We start from the raw sequence: 19754 nt of genomic DNA on the forward strand, positions 1-19754 counted from the left end.
TAGGATGGTTTACTAACCATCCTGAGCTGTTTTTTAGTCTCCAATTGGGTTGCAGAATTAAAAGAACTAAGTAAGATAATGTTTGGTGAAAGCACTACAAACTATACATTGTTTTGCAAAGTAACTTAATTTTTTCAAAATACTAATATATATGCCCTGGATGTGAGCTCTCTGAATTTAAAGTCAAACGCTTTAACATTTCGGTTTAAATTCTATGCAAATTAAGGAATGTAGTTATTTACCTGGCATCTTAAGAGAACACCAAGATGCTCACTGAACAGTAGAAATTACCAAAATGCCTCATGAGCTGTATGTACCGAAATAATGGACAGTGAATGCCAACATTATGATATACATTGCCCTCTACTTTCCTTTCAGGTGGACGGCTGGTACTCTTTGCCATCATGTTGCGGTTGGTGGCAGCTTGCCCTGAGTCATGTGTGGTGTGCACCAAAGATGTAACCCTCTGTCACCAGCTAACCTATATAGTAGGTAATAAAACTAATAACTCTAAAAAGCAGTGCTCAGTGTACCTGGAAAATTGGTTGCCATACCTTTCATTGTACTGATTGTTCTCTGGGCTCAGCTTAAAAGAGGTAACCCTTTAATGAGTACACTTCATACAATGACTAAAGAGACTAGTAATATTTTATTTTCCTGTTCCTGATGGTCTCAATCAAAACTATTTAAAGACCTTCAGAGGTGATTGAGATATTTTGCTATTGCAAAAGAATATCACCATTTTATCCAGCTACACACTTAACAAATACATCACTTTAATATCTTTGTACATACTTTGTGCAGATTTGAACCCTACCACCAGCTGGAAGAAATATAAATAAATCAGAAACCTGAACTGCAGTTGTTCAGCATTAGTAAGATTAAGTGATGTACCAGTGAAACAGATTATTATCAAAGTGCATCTCATTTTGAAAGTCTGGTCTCTTTTTATTGGTGGTAAATGAGCTGTAGAAATGCTAACAAGATACACTGCCTGTATTCATTACATATTGCTTGCTTAAGTCAACAATTTAATAAGACACCTTATTAACAAATTTGAGGAGAATGTGATTTACATCCTGATATCCAAGAAGAGATAAACAAGCTATAAGCTCTGCCAATGGAAAATTTCCATAAACAAGCTTGAGTTACGACAGAGTGGAAGAGGATAATTTCTTCCATTTCTAATATCCCATGACTCTGATAATTAGGAGGTAGATGTTGTCACCATCCATGACAGGACAGGGAAGGTTTCAAGGATAGTTGATGTGTATATTGTTTCTAATCAGTATTGAAAATGCTTTAACACTAAACTCTCACCATCTAAAATGGATTTCTTGACTTCACTACATTTATTTTTCCTGATCAGAGATAGTTGATGTCTGTAAGAAACAAATATTTCTCATCTACATTGTTGCACCTCTATATCCTCCTTCTCATTTACAGAACACCATATTTGTGAAGTTAGATTTCATAAATACAGAGAATAAAATGGATGAATTGTGAGTGGGGTTTCTGTCTAGACCTAGACAAGAAGTAATTGACAGAAATAATAGCCTGCTCATTCAGAGTCAGCAAATCCCTAAAGGACTGGGGACCCACGAAAACAAACCTCCTTCATCCCATATCAAAAACATTGATGAGAGAAACAAAATGCCGAACTGGCCAGAATTAATAGAATTCAAATAATCAATCACACATGCTGAAGAAACCACCAGGATTTAAGCTTGCTTGTGCTGCAGGGATGAGAACAATTCTTCCAAAAGAAGGCACTCTGAGAATCTTTTGTCTTTTACATATTTTTTAATCTCTTTGTTTCCACGATGCAGTCTGAATTTCCTAAGGGATTTGTGATTTGCTTCCCTGGGGTTGACTGTTCTAATATCACCTGTAGACCTCCCAGTGACAATGGACTTCTCCATCCTTATGACACTGTCATTTGCAGTCAAAACAATTTTAGCATGATAAAGATGTGTTACAATAACTCCTGATTATAATATATCTTTATTGAGTTAAAGTGCTTTGATTTCTAATGACAGAGCAGTGATAGCTCTGAGGTGATTATGGTGAAGGGATTTAACAGTTGGAAGCCCTGAGCACCACCTGTCATCACATGAAGGACTTCATTGGAGGGAACAGATATTAGACAGGAGGCCAAGATGACCCAGACTATAATGAGAACCCCACTGACAGATACTTGGGTTGTCTGGATTGAACATATATCCTTACCAAGTTGCCAACTTTTAGCCTGGGGCTAAAAAGCAGAAATCAATGCTCCTTCTCACTCTCCCCATCCCAACACGCACCTTTATGTTTGGAGAAAAGATGATTGACTTCACAGCATAAATATACATTGCTATGGAACACTGACTATGGGGGTCAGACACAGGCTCAGCTCTTAGTTGACTCTGTCCTGGATCTGCAGGGCTAGATCAGGTCGGTACACAGGCTCGGAGGGAGGGCCTGAAAAGACACCTTCAAAATAACATCGATGAAGATAATCCGAAACAATGAATTAACTTTGACATCTAAAGTAACAGATGGGTTTATGTTTCTCAAACAAACATGTCACAGTAGCAAAGAATATAAAAATCCATCATTTTGATATATAGCCAGCTTCCCCTCAAATTTAGAAATCAGAAAATCATTTTCATTTTGGGTATTGTTTACTGTTTTTACCCAGGTGATAAGATTGCTCAGAGGATATTGATTCTCTGCTCTCTACCATACCCCCTCCCTCCCACTCATGTGTATCCTGCATCTAGTCTGTGCTTTTTTCCCCACAGCAGCCCCTATGACCACGAGGGTTTTAATCATCACTGATGGATATCTCTCCTCTATTGAGAGCACAAACCTGTCTCTCTTGTTTAATCTTGCCCTGCTCTCCCTGAGCAGAAATGCTATCGAGGATGTTCAGGAAGATGCCCTGCATGGCCTTACGATGTTGCGGACCTTGTTGCTGGAGCACAACCAAATATCCAGCTCTTCACTCACTGATCACACCTTCAGCAAGCTTCACAGCCTGCAGGTGCTGGTGCTGAGCAATAATGCTCTCCACACCCTACGAGGGTCTTGGTTCCGAAACACAAGGGGCCTGACCCGGCTCCAGCTGGATGGGAATCAGATCACTAATCTCACAGACAGTTCTTTCGGAGGCACGAATCTCCACAGTCTCAGGTATCTGGATTTATCCAACAATTTTATTTCCTACATTGGGAAAGATGCCTTCCGGCCCCTGCCTCAACTACAGGAAGTGGACCTTTCCCGAAATAGGTTAGCCCACATGCCGGATGTGTTTACTCCACTGAAGCAGTTAATCCTTCTGAGCTTAGATAAGAACCAGTGGAGCTGCACTTGTGATCTCCATCCCCTTGCTCGGTTTTTAAGAAACTACATTAAGTCTTCTGCTCACACGCTCAGGAATGCCAAAGACCTAAATTGCCAGCCATCTACCACAGCTGTGGCAGCTGCACAGAGTGTGCTGAGGCTGTCTGAGACCAACTGTGATTCCAGAGCTCCCAACTTCACTCTGGTTCTAAAGGACAGAAGTCCCCTCCTCCCAGGGCCAGATGTGGCCCTGCTGACTGTTCTTGGCTTCGCAGGTATGCCGGGGAGAAGTGTGCCCTCCTCTTTTCTCTTCTGTTGTCCGTATTTTTGCAGCATGCTAAGTGATGCTTATCTCAGACACATGGTTGCCAGGGCTATGGAAAGGAGACATTGCCAGTAGATGTGGGAGGATATTAGCTGATTTGGCACAGGTTGCAAGAATTTCCTGTTTCAGGGAAGCTGTCTAACATAGAGGAAAGGGCCCTGGACCAGAATTCAAGAGCTCCAGCCCTGGTATAAATAGCATTGTGATCTTGAACAGGTTAACTTGCTATTTAGACTTTAGTTTCCTTGTGTGTAATACAGGAATAATATCTATATTTCACCAATCATCCTTTCACCAAAGAGTACTAGTGCATTTGTTATGACACTAGGAGATAGATATTTAAAAACTGATGGGACATAGACTCTTTCCTCAAGGAACTTACATTTGTATGCTTCTCCATGGTGTATAGTAAGAGTCAGAGGGCTTTCACAGATGGACGAAGAGATGCTATTATGGCAATCACATATATCTTAGTCTGCAGTGTTTGTATGGCAGAGTAGTTAAATAAATGAGCTCTGTAGTTGGATTGCCCAGGTTTGAATCCTGGCTTTGCTATTAGCTGTGTGACTTTGGACACATTATCTAACTTCTCTGTGCCTTGGTTTTCCTCCTGTTGGGGGGTTTTGAATTCTTCTAAGATTTCTGTTTGTCCAACTCTATGTAAACTTGGCCCATACTTCCCCAGACCAACTAAGGGGAGCATAATATGCAATTCTTTATATATTTTTTGTAATTTAAAATTTATAAAACTATGCATCAGCTATCATTACACCTCACTGGATGAATAATATAAAATGGCACTTAGTGTCATTAGCTGAAGACCAAAGATGCATGAGATTTCTTAAGTTATCTAGCTCAATGTGTGTGTTTTCCCCTATGCTCTCAGTTCATGGTGAAATCCTCTGCACCTGTGGGTAACCATGGTGATGAGGGGGCAGGGAGAGAAAGAGAGAGAGACCAGAGACCAACAAATGGCATCCAAGATTGACGTATTTTAAATATGTGCTATAAATCATTATTCTATAACAGTTATCTAGTGAATTAATTGATTGTATTTTTACTTCCTGACATTACACTTTTAGTCAGGATAGATGGAGACCAGCATCAGGTATAGACAATGGAACTACCATAAGCAGTAATCCAACTCACTTGGAAGGAAATTCAAATGTTAGGAAGATAAATTCTTTCAAAAACCATGTAACTATGTCAGTAATTGTATGTGCTAAGAAATAATTTACCATAAAAGACATAAGTGATAGGGCAGCAGAGAGGTTTCCCTTAAATGTGCTTCTTAGAATACTAACACTGGTGGGTAATTAATAGATATTCCAATAAAAACACACAGATGCACACATAGGCAATAGATAGTGGGGTTCAAATAGGTTTAGAAGGTACTAAGTTAAGCAAAGTGAAACAGTTGTACTCACTACAGCACTTCTCGTAACCTTTCATTTTCTAATGAGCACTATAAATTTCTAAGAGGAAGGTGTGATATGGAGCATTTCTTGAACTTATTTGGCCATGATCCCTTTTTTTCATAGAGGATTTCATTAAATTTGTGTTCTAGAGGACATCGTTTTGGAAATATTATAATAGAGCAATTTTTAGCATCTTTTAGTTATCTTTTACATCTGTTTTCAGAAATATGTATTCAGAAATATATTTAGCTACATTAACAGTTCTTTATTAGTATTGAGATAAATACAAATTCTAGAAGATTCCAAAGGTTTTGTCAAAGTGACTGGGAGCTTAATACATGAATAAATTCTGATAAATTATAAATATGATTACATATATGTTGAGTTTTGGTGTGAATTATCATACTAATATATCTTTCATCAAATAATTGTTAAATTGTAGTGCTTTGAGAAGAGATTCTTCTTTAAAAAGACTGATTTTTGATGTTAATTTGCTCCATTAAGATTCCACTCTTTCTGAAGCACACATGTGGCGAGTTATCTATACTTCTAGATTGTGGGAAAAACACTTAGAACTATAATTTTGCCTATGAGTCCATTTTCTTCTTCAGCTATATCTAAGTCATAAAAATTCCAAAGAATATAAATAGCTATATTCAGTAAATTTAAAACTAATAAATGGTTATTTGGCATCAAACACTAATATCTTGACACTTATGCTATGAACTGGTAGATAAAAAGTTTTTATGAAGCTGTAACATGTTTCTAATGTTTCAATAAGAACTTATTAATTTTTCCTTTTTCTCTTGCCAACTCAGAAAGATTGTTAGGACACTTTTTAAAAATAGAAACAATGCCTATGGCAAAGAAAATTCAAACGTCTTCTTAATAGCACATTCCGCCTGCCTACAAGCTTCATTTGCTGCTTTTGCTTTCTACACTAATGGAAAGTGACCATACCTGACTGGTAATGGGATACAGATATATACCTAGTATCAAGAGCAGGGGAGGGAGTGGGTCCCTGCCATTCAGACACAATTAGAGGAGAAACTGTATCCTGTAATCAGATGATGTTTACTCTCATTTCAATGGCTGATTCTTGTCTTAAAGAAAACTTAGCCTTTTTGTTCCTTCATTATTTGATCTACTAACTGCACCAGTCATATAAATTATCATCATAATGATTTATCTTTTGGATTTTTTTGTTCCTGATAGGTGAGTCTTCCAGGAACAATAGAGCAATGCAAAACCTAAACAATGGTAGCTCAGTAATCATAATCATAATCATAATCCCAAATCACAATGAACACTCATTGAATCAAAGCACTGTATTAAACATGTCACATATTATTTCATCCCTGGGTAGTATTAGTTATCCTCATTTGTGAAAGGAGAAAAAAAATAAGTGTTAGAGAAATTAGAAAATACCCAAGGAAAGTGTCAGAACATAGCTTTGAGTCTTGAGTTTTCTTACCCATATGAGTTAAAGAGTGGTTCTAATTTTTGATTTTTTAATATATTCTTTAACATTTTAAAACCAAAATCCTTGTTTGGGATAATTCAAACTCTAGAATCTGTCAATAAAAGGATTATTATTTACATAATTTTGCTACAACTTTAAAAATGTGCCTTTAATAGAGATTGCTTCAATATGTTATAGCACTTTCCAAGAGTGTATTGTTGGCAAATGAATTAAAATAGATTTAAGAGCTCAAGATATGGTAAACTATACAATGGTTTGAGGATTTTACCAGAAACTGCTATTCTCCGTGTTTGCTCTTCATCTTTAACAGAAAAAAAAGAAACAATCATGACCTGATACCCTCCCTTTTCATTTAAGTTTTAAAAATATGTTTTCATTAATATTGTCTCCAGTGGATAAAACTAGGCATGGTGCAGCCAGTCAAAGAATCTGGAATGCTGTCTTCATTTCTAGAAAAGGGCACTGTCCTCAGGCAGATGTGGGTTTAGGACACAGATCTCTTTATTCAATCTGTACTGACACCTTATCTTCCTAATCACATCTTGAGAATTTATAAGGTTAGATCACCAGTGATTTCATTATCAGAATTCATAAACAGAATCCCTTCTGTTGATTTAAGAATATTTAATAAATATTTCTGCCTCCTTTGTCTCATAGTTGTGGACACTGGGGATAGAATGTTGAACAGGACTAAAAGGATGTGTTGCCTCACAGTGCTCAATTGCAGCAGAGGAGGACAGTCTGCGAACAAGCATATGAATGAATAAACAGAATAATACACCTTATAAGTGTGAAAAAACAAAGGAAATCATTGTGATAGACAGATAATGAGGGTATGACTCAGGGACATTGGTTTGAACATTTAGGTGGTTGAGGATGCCATTTGTCAAGATAGGAAAAAGTGAAATAGAAACAGGTTAGAGTCAGCATATGGGTTTGAGAAACACTGGATCTTGCAATTTTATTCAGAGGACAAACTATGTAGAACATGAAATGACGGTACCAGGCAGTCTGAGATTAGACATCATTCACTCTATTATGAGAGTTCATAAAAGGAGGTGGCATAGACAGAAAAAATAATGTTATTGCAGGAACTGTTTTATCTTAAATGAGTTTCAGTTCATGAAACAGCCTTTTTTCTACCAAAGAGATTCCAGATGGTGTTGTTTCTTATAATTTTTAATATGTATAAAGATCCAAATTGGAAAGCAGAACAATGTCAATGGTAGCCTCTTTCTGGACTGATATTTTTCCAAATGGTGAAGGACTTCCTACCCATTCTGATATCTTTCAAGCCATTAACCTTTATATTTGTGGTTTTTACATTTGATGATTTATATGTTTCTTCCCAAGATGTTATCTTTTAATGGTCTCTCTATTTGTCACAGGAGCTGTTGGTCTCACTTGCCTAGGTTTAGTTGTATTTAACTGGAAACTCCAACAAGGCAAAGCAAATGAACACACATCAGAAAACCTTTGTTGCAGAACCTTTGATGAACCCCTGTGTGCTCATGAGGCAAGAAATTACCACACTAAGGGATACTGTAACTGCCACTTAACTCTGGAAAACGAGATAAAGGTCATGTCCATTGTGGAGTCCAGAAAGGAAATGCCACTTTTACAGGAAAATAGCCATCAAGCAACATCGGCCTCTGAGTCCGCAACCCTTGACAGATCATTTAGAAACCTGAAAAAGAAAGACCATGGGGTAGGCAGCACTTTATTTTGCCAGGATGGTAGATTGCTGCATTCAGGATGTTCAGAGCCTCCTGGAAATATGACAGCTTTTAACGAAGCAGGCTTACTTACAACATATAATCCAAGGAAAGTTCAAAAGCTATGGAATCTTGAGCCTGGAGAAGTCCAGCCTCAAACTCTGCAACACGATATAATAAGAACAGAAGGTGAGTTTGTCTTGTTTTAGAAAATCCCACTCCGTTTAACTCTTTTTGAAGGAGGGAGCCTCCCTCCTTTAATGTCCTCAACGGGAAATGCTATAAAAATCACTATAACACTAGTCTATTCCTTTTCTAAAAATACTGTATGTGTGTGTGTGTGTGTGTGTGTGTGTGTGTGTGTGTGTGTGTGTTTGGGCTGAGGTGGAGATGAAGTGTTCTTACTTTTAGGAGCTGAGAGTGCATCTCCTGACTGCTAAAAGTAAATTTTGAGGCCCAACACCTAACAATGTTAAAAAAAGAAAAAAGTAGCCTTTTAAATAGCAATAGTGCTGTTAAGATCTATGGGATGGCTAGTATCAGCTTTTATTCCAACATCCTTCGAGCTCTAATGCCAATTCTGCAGTAAGCAACCTTCCCAGAGCATGACATGTTAGAAGAATGGGCCCTCTAATGCTAGTGATTCATTTCAGGAATGATGTCAAGAAACATACTTTGCTTGCTGAGCTGTCAGGGATGATAACTTCCCAGTCTAGGGAAAGTCAGGACTTAATTCATCGTCCCACGCTGGGAGCCAAGTGAATCTGGCCGTGACATCTACCCACTGTACATGGGCGATGTCAATATTTAGGTGGAGGCAATGAATTAAACGTCTTCCTTTTTCTTCCTGAATAGTAAGGCTATGCATTCAGGCTCAGCAGTGAAAATGTTGACAGCTGCTCTGTAAAGAGGTTCCTGTCATTTATTTGAATTGGTTTACAACAAGCAGAGCTTTCTCTAAGAGTATGAATGACAGAGGTGCTGTATCAAGAAATTCTTACCACAGGGGTCTGACCCTAAGGATGCATTTTGGGGCGACTGGATAAGAATAAAACCATATTTTATTTCACGTATGTTATAAGGTAGGATGTGAGTTTATTCCATTGCGTTCCCACACTCCAGTTCTTACCAGTGTCTGGGGGTTGATGATTTCATACAAGACAGGGATGGCTGAGGAAAGAAACATACGCCATAGAAACCAGGTCAGACTGGCTTTATTTTATAAAGAAATAGGCACTTACCCTTTCATTAGAATCATACCTTAGGCAGATCTTTCATTTCATCTTTTAACTTTGTCCAATGCCTGAACTTCTTTGTGGGAAACTCCTATAACTGAAGGGGATGTGGTCTCTTAACCATTTAAAACCCAGTCTGTTGTTTTCACACTGAGAACACTGGTTTGTCAGATTAACATGAATACTTTTAAGAAATACCAGAAATTCTGCTCTATGCCAGGCATTGTACCAGAACTAGAGAGGGCAGGTATTTGAGGAGAAAACAGCCAAGGTCACATCTGCTCCAGAACAGAAATCGGTAAAGAAAAATTGCCACTCTGATTATGTCTTCTGACTTGGAAAAAGAATTATAGACTTTCCAGGGTAGAGGGGACTTTAGATCTACACTAATAGTTCTTAATGTTTATCTTTGAGTCACAGAACTCTCTGAGACTCTGACAAAGGCTACAGATTCTTTCCCCACATAATTTGTTTACTTACATAAAGCTCCCATCTAGTCCAACCTTCTAATACACAGAGAACAAGCAGCTTCTCCAAGGTCACCCAGAATGTTGACGGCAGATCTTAGATTGGAATTAGATGCTAGTCTGGGACTTAGTTTACCTCTTGGGGAAAATTGGAGATGGAGTATCCCCACCCTTAGGAGCTGAGAGTACATCTCCTGTCTACTAAAAGTTAATTTTGCGGCTTAACACCTAACAATGTTAAAAATAAAAAAAAATTAGCCTTTTAAATAGCAATAGTGCTGTTAGGATTTTTTTTGGTTAAGATGTTTTGCAGTTAAGATTTCTTTTTTCTCATGGAATAAAAAACTTCTTCCTCTGGATGAAAAAATTTCATGAAACAATAGAAAGTACACAAATAAATAATTTTAAATTTTAGATGCATTGTGGTTAAGACAATAGGGTCATTTAATGTCAGATAGACTTGGGTTCAATTCTTGGTTTCAACACTTAGCTGATGTGTGACTACGGGAAAGCATTCAACTTCTTTAAAGCTCATTCCTTCATCTGTAAAAGTTATAAGACAGTAGGATCTCTCCAATGGATCACGTCTCTTGTGAGTATTAAAAGAGATGATGAATGTACATTATGAGCACAATGCCTAGCTCTTAGCATGTGCTCAATTAACGGTATTACTATTATTTTTGTCATTAATATTATTTAATGTGTAAAAGGAGATTATAGGCAGACATTAAGGAGAAGCCAGTACAAGTTTCCTTCTTCCACATGTGTCTATAGGGCTGTAGATATGGTCTATCCCCAAAGTTAAAGGAAGCTTCCTTTCTGAATGGTTCATCATGTACTGTTTTCTTTTAGTAAATGAAAGATTGTAACTTGAAGAGGAATTTGCAGGTAGACATTTAAAAGAAGCTAGCAGAAGAAGTTATAAGATTGATAAGATTAAATATTATATTAATCTGTACCATTTTAAAAGTCCCAGGCAAAGACTGCTGCCACACAAACCTGGCTATATTTCAAAATACTTATTTATTTAACAAATATTTAATGAACATTTTATTAAGTTATGGGAAATAAAACAGATATGGTCTCTGCTTTCATTGAGTCAACAGTATTGCAAGTATTTCCCTTTCGTTGTCAAATTATTATCTTATTATTGATTATCTGAAACCTGAACATTACTCAATATTGCACCCATGTTCTGCCCAATATTTAAGTTGCAAATGGGAAATGAATTCAGGAAAAAATTACTATAGCCATTTAAAAACGATTTACATATTATTCATATTTAAAGCTAACCTAACCAACAATTAAAGATATATGACTATAAATAACATTTATATTTCTAACTCCACAACTTTTAAGTCAGCATCACAACTGACTGCAGTGTGACCATAAAGAGTGCCATTGCAAAACATATGGGACTGACAAATGTCCTTTGTAGGTTTGGTTAAAAATTAGGAAATAGTCAAGAATTGCAATTATCAGAGGAGTCAGTTTTATACTTTTCATAAGGTTTCTACGCATCTGTTTGGTTGGGGTAATAAAACTCTGCTAAGTGCTAAATTCTTGCATTTCTTGTTCCACAGATATCAGCAGTGACATATTTAGAAGAAGATATGCAACACCCGCTTCAGCCTTGGCAGGAGAAAGTCTTGAGAAGCATTTAACAAATGAATCATGGCAGCCTCCAATAGAAAAAGAAGACAATGGCTTACAACCTCATAGGCAAAGACATTTTATTACAAGCTCATCATCCAAGCCTTGTGAGCCTGAGGAACACTATGTACAAAAGATCGTACAAAAACATAGATCAAAATATGATGATCCTTGTGGACTGTTAAAACAGAGCAAACCTAGGTATTTTCAGCCAAACAATTCTCTTATCTGTAAATATGTGCCCTGTGAGCAATTTGAAGATTACATGAAAGAAAAGAAGCCAAATCATAGACAACACTCAAAGCCTGAGAAAGAGCAAATCCAAATTAACAGTGCAATAGAAAAATTTCTTATGAGTGAGGACAACATAGATTTATCAGGATTATCAACAAAAACCAAGAAAGCATATTCCCCAAAGAGAATTAGCTTCCATGATCCTGATTTAGTAGAAATAAATAGGTCGATGATGTCACCCAAAATATCAACCCCTTGGAAACGACAGAAAAATCAAGGTAACCAACTGACTAAGTTGGATGTTAAAAAATTTAGCAACCGTGGGGAGAGAAACAAAGGAGAAAAATGGTTTACTAATTCATGGGTTCTGAAAAGGAAGAGAACCCCTCAGTCTGACCTCAAAGGGAAAATTAAAGGACAAAACTTAAAATTAAATTTACATCCTTTTAGAAAAGTCAGAGTCCATCCAGAAAAAACCTCGTCAGGTCTCCCAAAGCAATGCAAGCAGGTATTGTTGCCTCCTAAGAAATTATCCAAAACTTCTGAGACAAAAGCCAAAATAAATACTGTGTCTTCTGCAGATTTTCTTCAACAGTCAGAGAGTAGCAACTATGTTAGACTCACTTCAAAGAGGCTGCCTCTGAAACATGACTCAAAGCAGACCCCATATTACCAACGAAACACTAAATGTGCCCTCCTGATCAGTGCTAACAACTTGTCTGTAGTCAACCAGAGCTCTATAGAAAGCAACTGTTACTCAGCTGGCCACATTCCTGATGGAAACACATCAAAATTGCCTCAGCCTACACCCACTGATGTTGAGCACAGGCACTCACATTCTGAGTTCTTAACTGAGCAAATGGAAGATGCAACTCAGCTTGCATCAAAAGTGCTTAATTATTTACCAACTACTTGGGAAAATACAGGAAGTGATGTTTTACCACTCCAGCATTCCAGGGGGGCTACTGACCAAGGGACAACGGAGTCCACTGAGCACCTGGGACAGAATGTATCAAAGACCAGTGAGCTAAATCAGTTTTCTTTGTCCCCGAGGAATCAAACACAACTTTTAGATGCTCACAAGACTGACAGCTACAACAAGGAATACACTTTAGACCAAAATGAAGCCTTACAACACAGAGAGCAAAATTCAAGTCATGCACAGCTTGAAAATAAAGAAAAAACATTAATGACAAAACCCCAAATACCACATCAAATTGTGGAAAATTGTATTATGGATAAGGAAGAAAATGATGTAGAAAAAAAACTTTCAAAAACAGAAACTTATGATTCCTCTCTCATTCCCCAAACACAATCCAAGAACAACCTATCATTTATGAAGACAAATTCAATTCCATACCAAAATAGAATAGAACTTCCCAAGGATATCAGTACTTCTCCTGTTAGTAGTCAAGCCGTTTGGCACCTAACCAATAGTAGCGAAAAAGGAATTGACAGCACAAATGCATTGCCCAGAAATGACGGCACTGAAGCACTAGAGATAAAAATAGTAGGGAAAGAAGAGAAAAATATGCTTGATGAAAGCAAGACAGATTCTAGTATGTTAATTCAGATCACACAAATGACCTTAAAAGGCACCACAAAAGAAAGGCAGCAAACTTGGGAAAATGGAACAAGTGAAAAACATATATTATATGATGCAAGCTCTGCCGAGGAGACCATTACAGCTAAAGATTTAAGTATCACAAGTTCCCATGAAACCCAAAATAGAATACTTTGCAGTGAAGTAGATTCTGAAATTAACAGTAATATACATAATTTTAGAGAAGTTCAAAATATTCAACCAGATAAAGATAGTGCACATAAAGAAGGCGCAATGACAGTGGAGACACATGAAGCGCTTTCCTTCTTACCAGGGTTAAAAGACAGTTTTGAGGCAGAAAATGAGGTGTTTTTAGTTCCTCCAGAATAAATGAAGCTGAAAACTCTGCTCCAAAACCTGTACTGTATCCACCATCTGCTGAATACGGTACTACATCACCTTTAGAAGCAGAATAAAGTGAACAAAATAACTCAAATAATAATCCTTTTCTACTTTAGCTTTCTTCAAGAGGACATACAAACACCCACTAGCCTTTGCATGCATTACAAGTGCATCATTTTGGAGGACAACAACGTCCTCAGTAACTCTTTGTTATCAATAAAATAAAACCAAAGAGTTGAATATATGACAAAAATCAAAGATGGAGTCATAGGATACGTCTGACACAATTAACTGAGTATGCTTCTCTAAGGAATGAAAAAACAAGCAAGAAAAGTTTTGCCAAGTCTTGCAAAAGCAAGCAAACATTGAAAAAAAAAGCCTCAAACAAATGAAAAACTACATAAGAAGAGTATTTGAGCAGATTGACATTTGATGTTTACTTTATGTAAATTATTATACACATCTTAATTAATGGTATTACAATATTGCTTTCTACATGGATAATTATATATTCATATTTATGTTTGATCTGTTTTCCTAATTATAGTATGAAAATAAAAATTCAGCTTTGTTAACTGTAGTCTAACTGATAAGCATATTGGTATGTTTCATACAGTTGCAATTGTCCTGTTGACAATTATGCTAGATTTAAGTAGAAGTCTTTAAAACTTGTTATTTCTCCAAGAGAAAAAAATTAAGGATTTCCAGGGATAGTTGGCTGTTCCCATAAAAATCTGCAAAATCCTATAAATCCACTAGGTGGAGATCTCAGCTTCAATCATTTTAGAAGAACAGGGCTTGAAGATCAACACAATGGATCCTGAACAAAAGGAATTTTAATGAGCTTTATTGCCAATTGCTATTAATTTAAGATTTTGAAAACTAAATAACCTATTAGTACATAGCTTTCAAGGTCTGATCTCTTGGGTTTCACATACCACTGTTGTTTGGAGTGAGAACTCCTCCTTGTACACTGGAATTAAATGTGAATATAAATATTGAATTTAAAAACAGTGACAGAAAAAACATGTCTCACTCAAAGCCGTGCTTATTTGAAAAATATAGATATATTCAAATAATTTAATTATTGAGACCACTGTAAAAAATATTTGAAGCATACCTTCACAGTTTAGAATTTATAATATTTTACATTTTTTAGTAGGGGAACAAAAAGGTTAAAAGGGAAACAAACTTCCTTTTCTCCTGTCTCTATACCTGTCTAGGTCTATACATCTTTATATCTACATTTGGTATAATAATAATAATAAATAAGCTTTATAAACCTTATAAGTTTATTAGAACAACATAAATATTGCCTACATACCCCGCCTCTTTTGTTTCCCTTCCTATTCAGAATTGCTAGGAAATGACTTAAGTTTCTTATTTTGAAAATTCCTAAATTTCTTACCTCTCTTCTTCATCTTTTCTCACCAATATTCAAGACTTTATTGCTTTTAATCCTAATTCCTCTGGTATTTTTGTTCATTATCTCCGCTTGAGCTTAACTCCTATGCCACCTATCTGCCTTGCCTGATCCCACTTTATTTTTAAAGCACCTTTAAGGTGAGACTAGTATCTATGCCAACTTCTTGCATGATAAGTTTATTCCACCCTAATTGACAGCTTCTTCATCTTCGTAGACCAGGTCACTCTTTTTCTTGGTAGGTATCTTTCCTTTTCCTTTTTATTTTTTTCTTCTTCTTTAAAGCGCTGCCACCTTACTTCAGCACCTTTAGCTTTGTTCTCTCTCCTCTCACTGCCAAGAATATCCCTGATATCTAGAGGCCTAATGAGTACTCTTGGTCACTAGCTGACTCTCAGGAGGCAGCATTTCTAGTTCTCCTGGTCTCTTTGCTCTCTTCCATTTCTGAAATCCAGTCTTTGACCTCTTTATGATGTTTCCTTTGAAATAGTTCTCAGGTTACCTTTGCCCTTGAATCTCCATGGTAACCATTGTAGTCTGTGTGTTGTAATCAACTGGATTACTCAAACAGCAATCCAGCTGGCTGCCCCGACTTCATTGTCTTTTGCTTGAGTTTCAACCCATTAGTTTTTTATCTTTGTTGGGCACAAATCACCTGGGGCGCTTGTTAAAATGTGGAGTTTCAGGCTCCATCTCAGAGATTTTCATTCAGTAAACTTAGGTTAGGGCCCCAGAATCTTCATTTCAACAAACTTTCCAGGGTAATCTGGAACACATAGTTTGCAGCCCACATATTAAGAATCAATGCTTAGCTATTCCAATGAGCATTACAAGATAATTCAGTGCTTGCCTTACTATAGGAACTACAATTTTTTAAGTAAATAAATCCTTTGTATCAAACTCAGATGAACTTTCTAAAAAGTACGTTTATCTTTTCACTCCTTTAGAGAAAAAAATATAATGGCCATAATTTCATGTCCAAATTTCCTGTTCCAGTTTCCAAAATCTGTCACTATCTAGTATCAGGCTTTTTTCTACCTCTTACTGTTTTCCAACCTTCTCCCATCTTCAATAGACTGTTCTTACTCTCCTCAATGTTCTAGCTTATGAGTTTTGTCGACGAAGACATCCTGGAGAAAATACTGTGCTTCAAATTCAAGGAATGAAGTAAAGACAGATATGCAAGAAAAAATGAGAAGCCAAGTTGATAACCTAGAAAGTAATGACCAGAATAGCATGATGTTAAGTGTCCTCCATCTAAAGATGAACTTATTTCAAATAATGCCTGATATAGAGATTTAACCTCTCCATAGCTACAATGTTGCAACTGCTGCTAGTCTTTCCCTTGTATCTGTTCTCTCAATGAATTTTCATATGTTCTGGTTGCTTATACTATTTTTCTTTCTCACCAAGCCGCCTTCTTTCAGAAAACTCCTGTTTATGGTCTCAGCTCAAGTGTTATTCTTTTTGGGAAGCCTTCACTAACCTGCATTCTGTCTTTGTCCCCCAACTTGCGAGTAGTATTGTTTTAGTATATAGTCTCACAGAGTTTTGTCTTAATCTTGGCAGGTAACTGTAGAATCATTAATATGTTTATTCAATCAGTCTCCATATAACTACCAGGTCTTAAACTCCATTTAAGAGTTTACATCTCTATTGAATCCCTTTCCCCTATCCTAGGAGGTATACAGTAGGAACTCAACAAATAATTGTTGAAGGAAAGAATGAAAAACAGCCCATTGTTCCCTTTTCTTTGCCACTCAGCTTGCTAACATGGTGAAGACCTTACTGGACAATTAAGAAAGACTCAAGTGAGTCACATACAGAAGCAGCTCAACTTCATTATCCTGAGGTGGTTACCAGAGCCAAGTCAGGCTCAACTGACTGGCAGACGCACATATCTCAAGTCAGCTAAAGACTTTGCTTTCCTAATACGCTTTTTTTCATCTTCCCCTCTGCATCTCATCAGCAGGACAAAGACTCTGTGCTGATAAACTTCACTTCTTAGCAGTACAACTTTTCTACTAAGCAATCAATTTTTATCCTTTCCTTTTTTTAACAGTATCCTTCTTTGGCCGTATTCCAATTTCTGTTTGTCATTTCCCAACCCTTTGCTTGAGATCCATTCTACCCAAAAAATGCTTTTAGAACCTGCCAATGACCTATCTTTATATTGATATCAGAAATTCCACATGCCTGTTATCTATAATTATGAAGAGACACTTCATCAAAGAAAAAGGGATTCCCTTGATTGTTATTTGATGGTAAACTTTGTCATAGTGCGTCCAGAATCGGTGGGTTCTTGGTCTTGCTGACTTCAAGAATGAAGCCACACACCCGTGCAATGAGTGTTACAGTTCTTAAAGATGGCGTGTCCGCAGTTTGTTCCTTCAGATGTTCAGATATGTCCAGAGTTTCTTCCTTCTGGTGGGCTCGTGGTCTCGCTGACTTCAGGAGTGAATCTGCAGACCTTCGCAGTGAGTGTTACAGCTCATAAACACAGCGTGGACCAAAGAGTGAACATCAGCAAGACTTATTGCTAAGAGCAAAAATCATAGCTTCCACAGCACAGATAATGACCAGAGTGCCTTACCACTGCTGCTGGCTCGGGCACCCTGCTTTTATTCCTTTATCTGGCCCCACCCACATCCTGCTGATTGGTCCATTTTACAGAGAGCTGATTGGTCCGTTTTGACAGGGTGCTGATTGGTATGTTTACAGTCCCTGAGCTAGACACAGAGTGCTGATTGGTGCATTTACAATCCTCTAGATAGACATAAAAGTTCTCCAAGACCCCACCCCACACAGGAGCCCAGGTGGCTTTGCCTAGTGGATACCTGGCCAGGACCATGGGCAGAGCTGCTCGCCAGTTCTGCGCCACGTGCCTGCACTCCTTAGCCTTTGGGTGGTCTGTGGGACCCGGTGCCCTGGAGCAGGGGGCAGTGCCCATCAGAGAGGCTTGGGCCACGCAGGAGCCCACGGTTGGCGGGGGCACTCGGGCATGGAGGGCTGCAAGTTCCAAGCCCTGCCCTGCGGGGAGGCGGCTGAGGCCTGGTGAGAATTCGAGCACTGTGCGGGCGGGCTGGCAGTGTTGGGGGACCTGGCACACCCTCTGCTGCTGCTGGCTCGGGTGCTAAGCCCCTCACTGCCCCGGGTGGCACTCGCCGGCCACTCCAAGTATGGGGCCTGCACTCACCCGGAACTTGGCGCTGGCACGTGAGCGCCAGCCGGTTGCCTCCTGCGCCTCTCCCTCCACACCTCCCCGCAAGCTGAGGGAGCGGGCTCCGGCCTCAGCCAGCCCAGAGAGGGGTTCCCACGGTGCAGCGGGAGGCCGAAGGGTTCCTCATGTGTGGCCAGAGTGGACGACGAGGTCAAGGAGGCGCCGAGAGTGGAAGGGCTGCTAGCACGTTGTAACCTCTCAATAGCTCACCTCCCACAGAGAGAAGGAAATTCTAGAATAGGTGCTTGATATACTTTTTCTGAGAAAACATGCCTGAAGTTCATACTGAAATACAAGAAAATGTTTTCCTAAACTATTTTATGTGATGTAATTTTCAAGAAGAAATTTTCTGGACGGCAAAATTCAGATGCAGGGATTGAAGGCACTGATAGGCAATACTGGTATTCATTCATTTACTCAACAAACATTCTTGAGCATCCAGCTTTAGATGTTAGTGTTATAGCAGTGAACAAAATAAAACAAAAAGCACTGCTTTCATGGAGCTAACATTTTGGTAGTGATGGAAGATTCTAAACAAATAAACATGTAACATATCAGGTTGAATGGCCAGGATAAGAGGTTATCTTCTGAGATACTCAATCCACATCCCAAAACGATCTTCATTTTTCTTCTTAAGAGTTTCTGTGTACACAGATGAGACTGGGTAATGACTTGGTCTGGATTTTGCCTTTAGGAAAAGAATGGAAAATTTGCATTCTCTTTTCAAACATCTGGACTGGGGCTTATTCTGTGTCTCCTAAGTGAGATATTTCCTGAAATAATAACAGCCTCACTTTATTCTCTTGTTGAAGAGCTATAAAGTGCCTAGGAAGGATCAGAAACAAAGTTATAACTTAAGAGGACAATAACTAGGATGGTTTAGGATGGAAAAATAAGAACCATTAGGTCTTTACGTATGAGGTCCTCCAGTGTGAAGAATGCAAACTAATACTCTCCACTCTGAGCAATGGAATCAATTGATTGATATCAAAACACGAGGATTTTAATAGACAACAAAATATACTGGCAAAAGGATTACTAGACACTGGACTGAACTGTGTTACTAGGAAAGAAGTTGTGCAATCTCCTCTGTGAATCTCTGAGAACAAAGCAGACATAACCTGTCTGCACACTTAAGAATCCTTTCTCGCAGGCGGATTGTTTGGAATTTCATTCTGTGATAATATGACTGTTCCCTCTCTATTCTTTTAGACCTATGACCATATTTAAAAATGTATTTTACTGTTTAAATATCCCTTCCATAACATTGATCACTCCATTTGAATTCAAAGTCTATGCTGTTAACCAC

At 38.0% G+C, this 19754-nt stretch overlaps 2 protein-coding genes across 2 annotated transcripts in view; one reads left to right on the forward strand and one right to left on the reverse strand.

Annotated features, from left to right (window-relative positions):
* LRRC53 (leucine rich repeat containing 53) overlaps positions 1 to 14382 on the forward strand; it is a 44663-nt gene extending 30281 nt beyond the window's left edge. The window contains exons 2-5 of the mRNA XM_054482192.1: positions 379 to 492; positions 2787 to 3602; positions 7942 to 8457; positions 11554 to 14382. Coding sequence (XP_054338167.1) covers positions 405 to 492; positions 2787 to 3602; positions 7942 to 8457; positions 11554 to 13790 — 3657 coding nt within the window. The 5' untranslated portion in view covers positions 379 to 404 and the 3' untranslated portion in view covers positions 13791 to 14382. The remainder of the gene's footprint in view (positions 1 to 378; positions 493 to 2786; positions 3603 to 7941; positions 8458 to 11553) is intronic.
* TNNI3K (TNNI3 interacting kinase) overlaps positions 1 to 19754 on the reverse strand; it is a 342552-nt gene that overhangs the window by 60635 nt on the left and 262163 nt on the right. The window lies entirely within an intron of this gene.

Source organism: Pongo pygmaeus, chromosome 1, assembly GCF_028885625.2.
Source record: "Pongo pygmaeus isolate AG05252 chromosome 1, NHGRI_mPonPyg2-v2.0_pri, whole genome shotgun sequence".
In the NCBI taxonomy this organism is placed as follows: domain Eukaryota; kingdom Metazoa; phylum Chordata; class Mammalia; order Primates; family Hominidae; genus Pongo; species Pongo pygmaeus.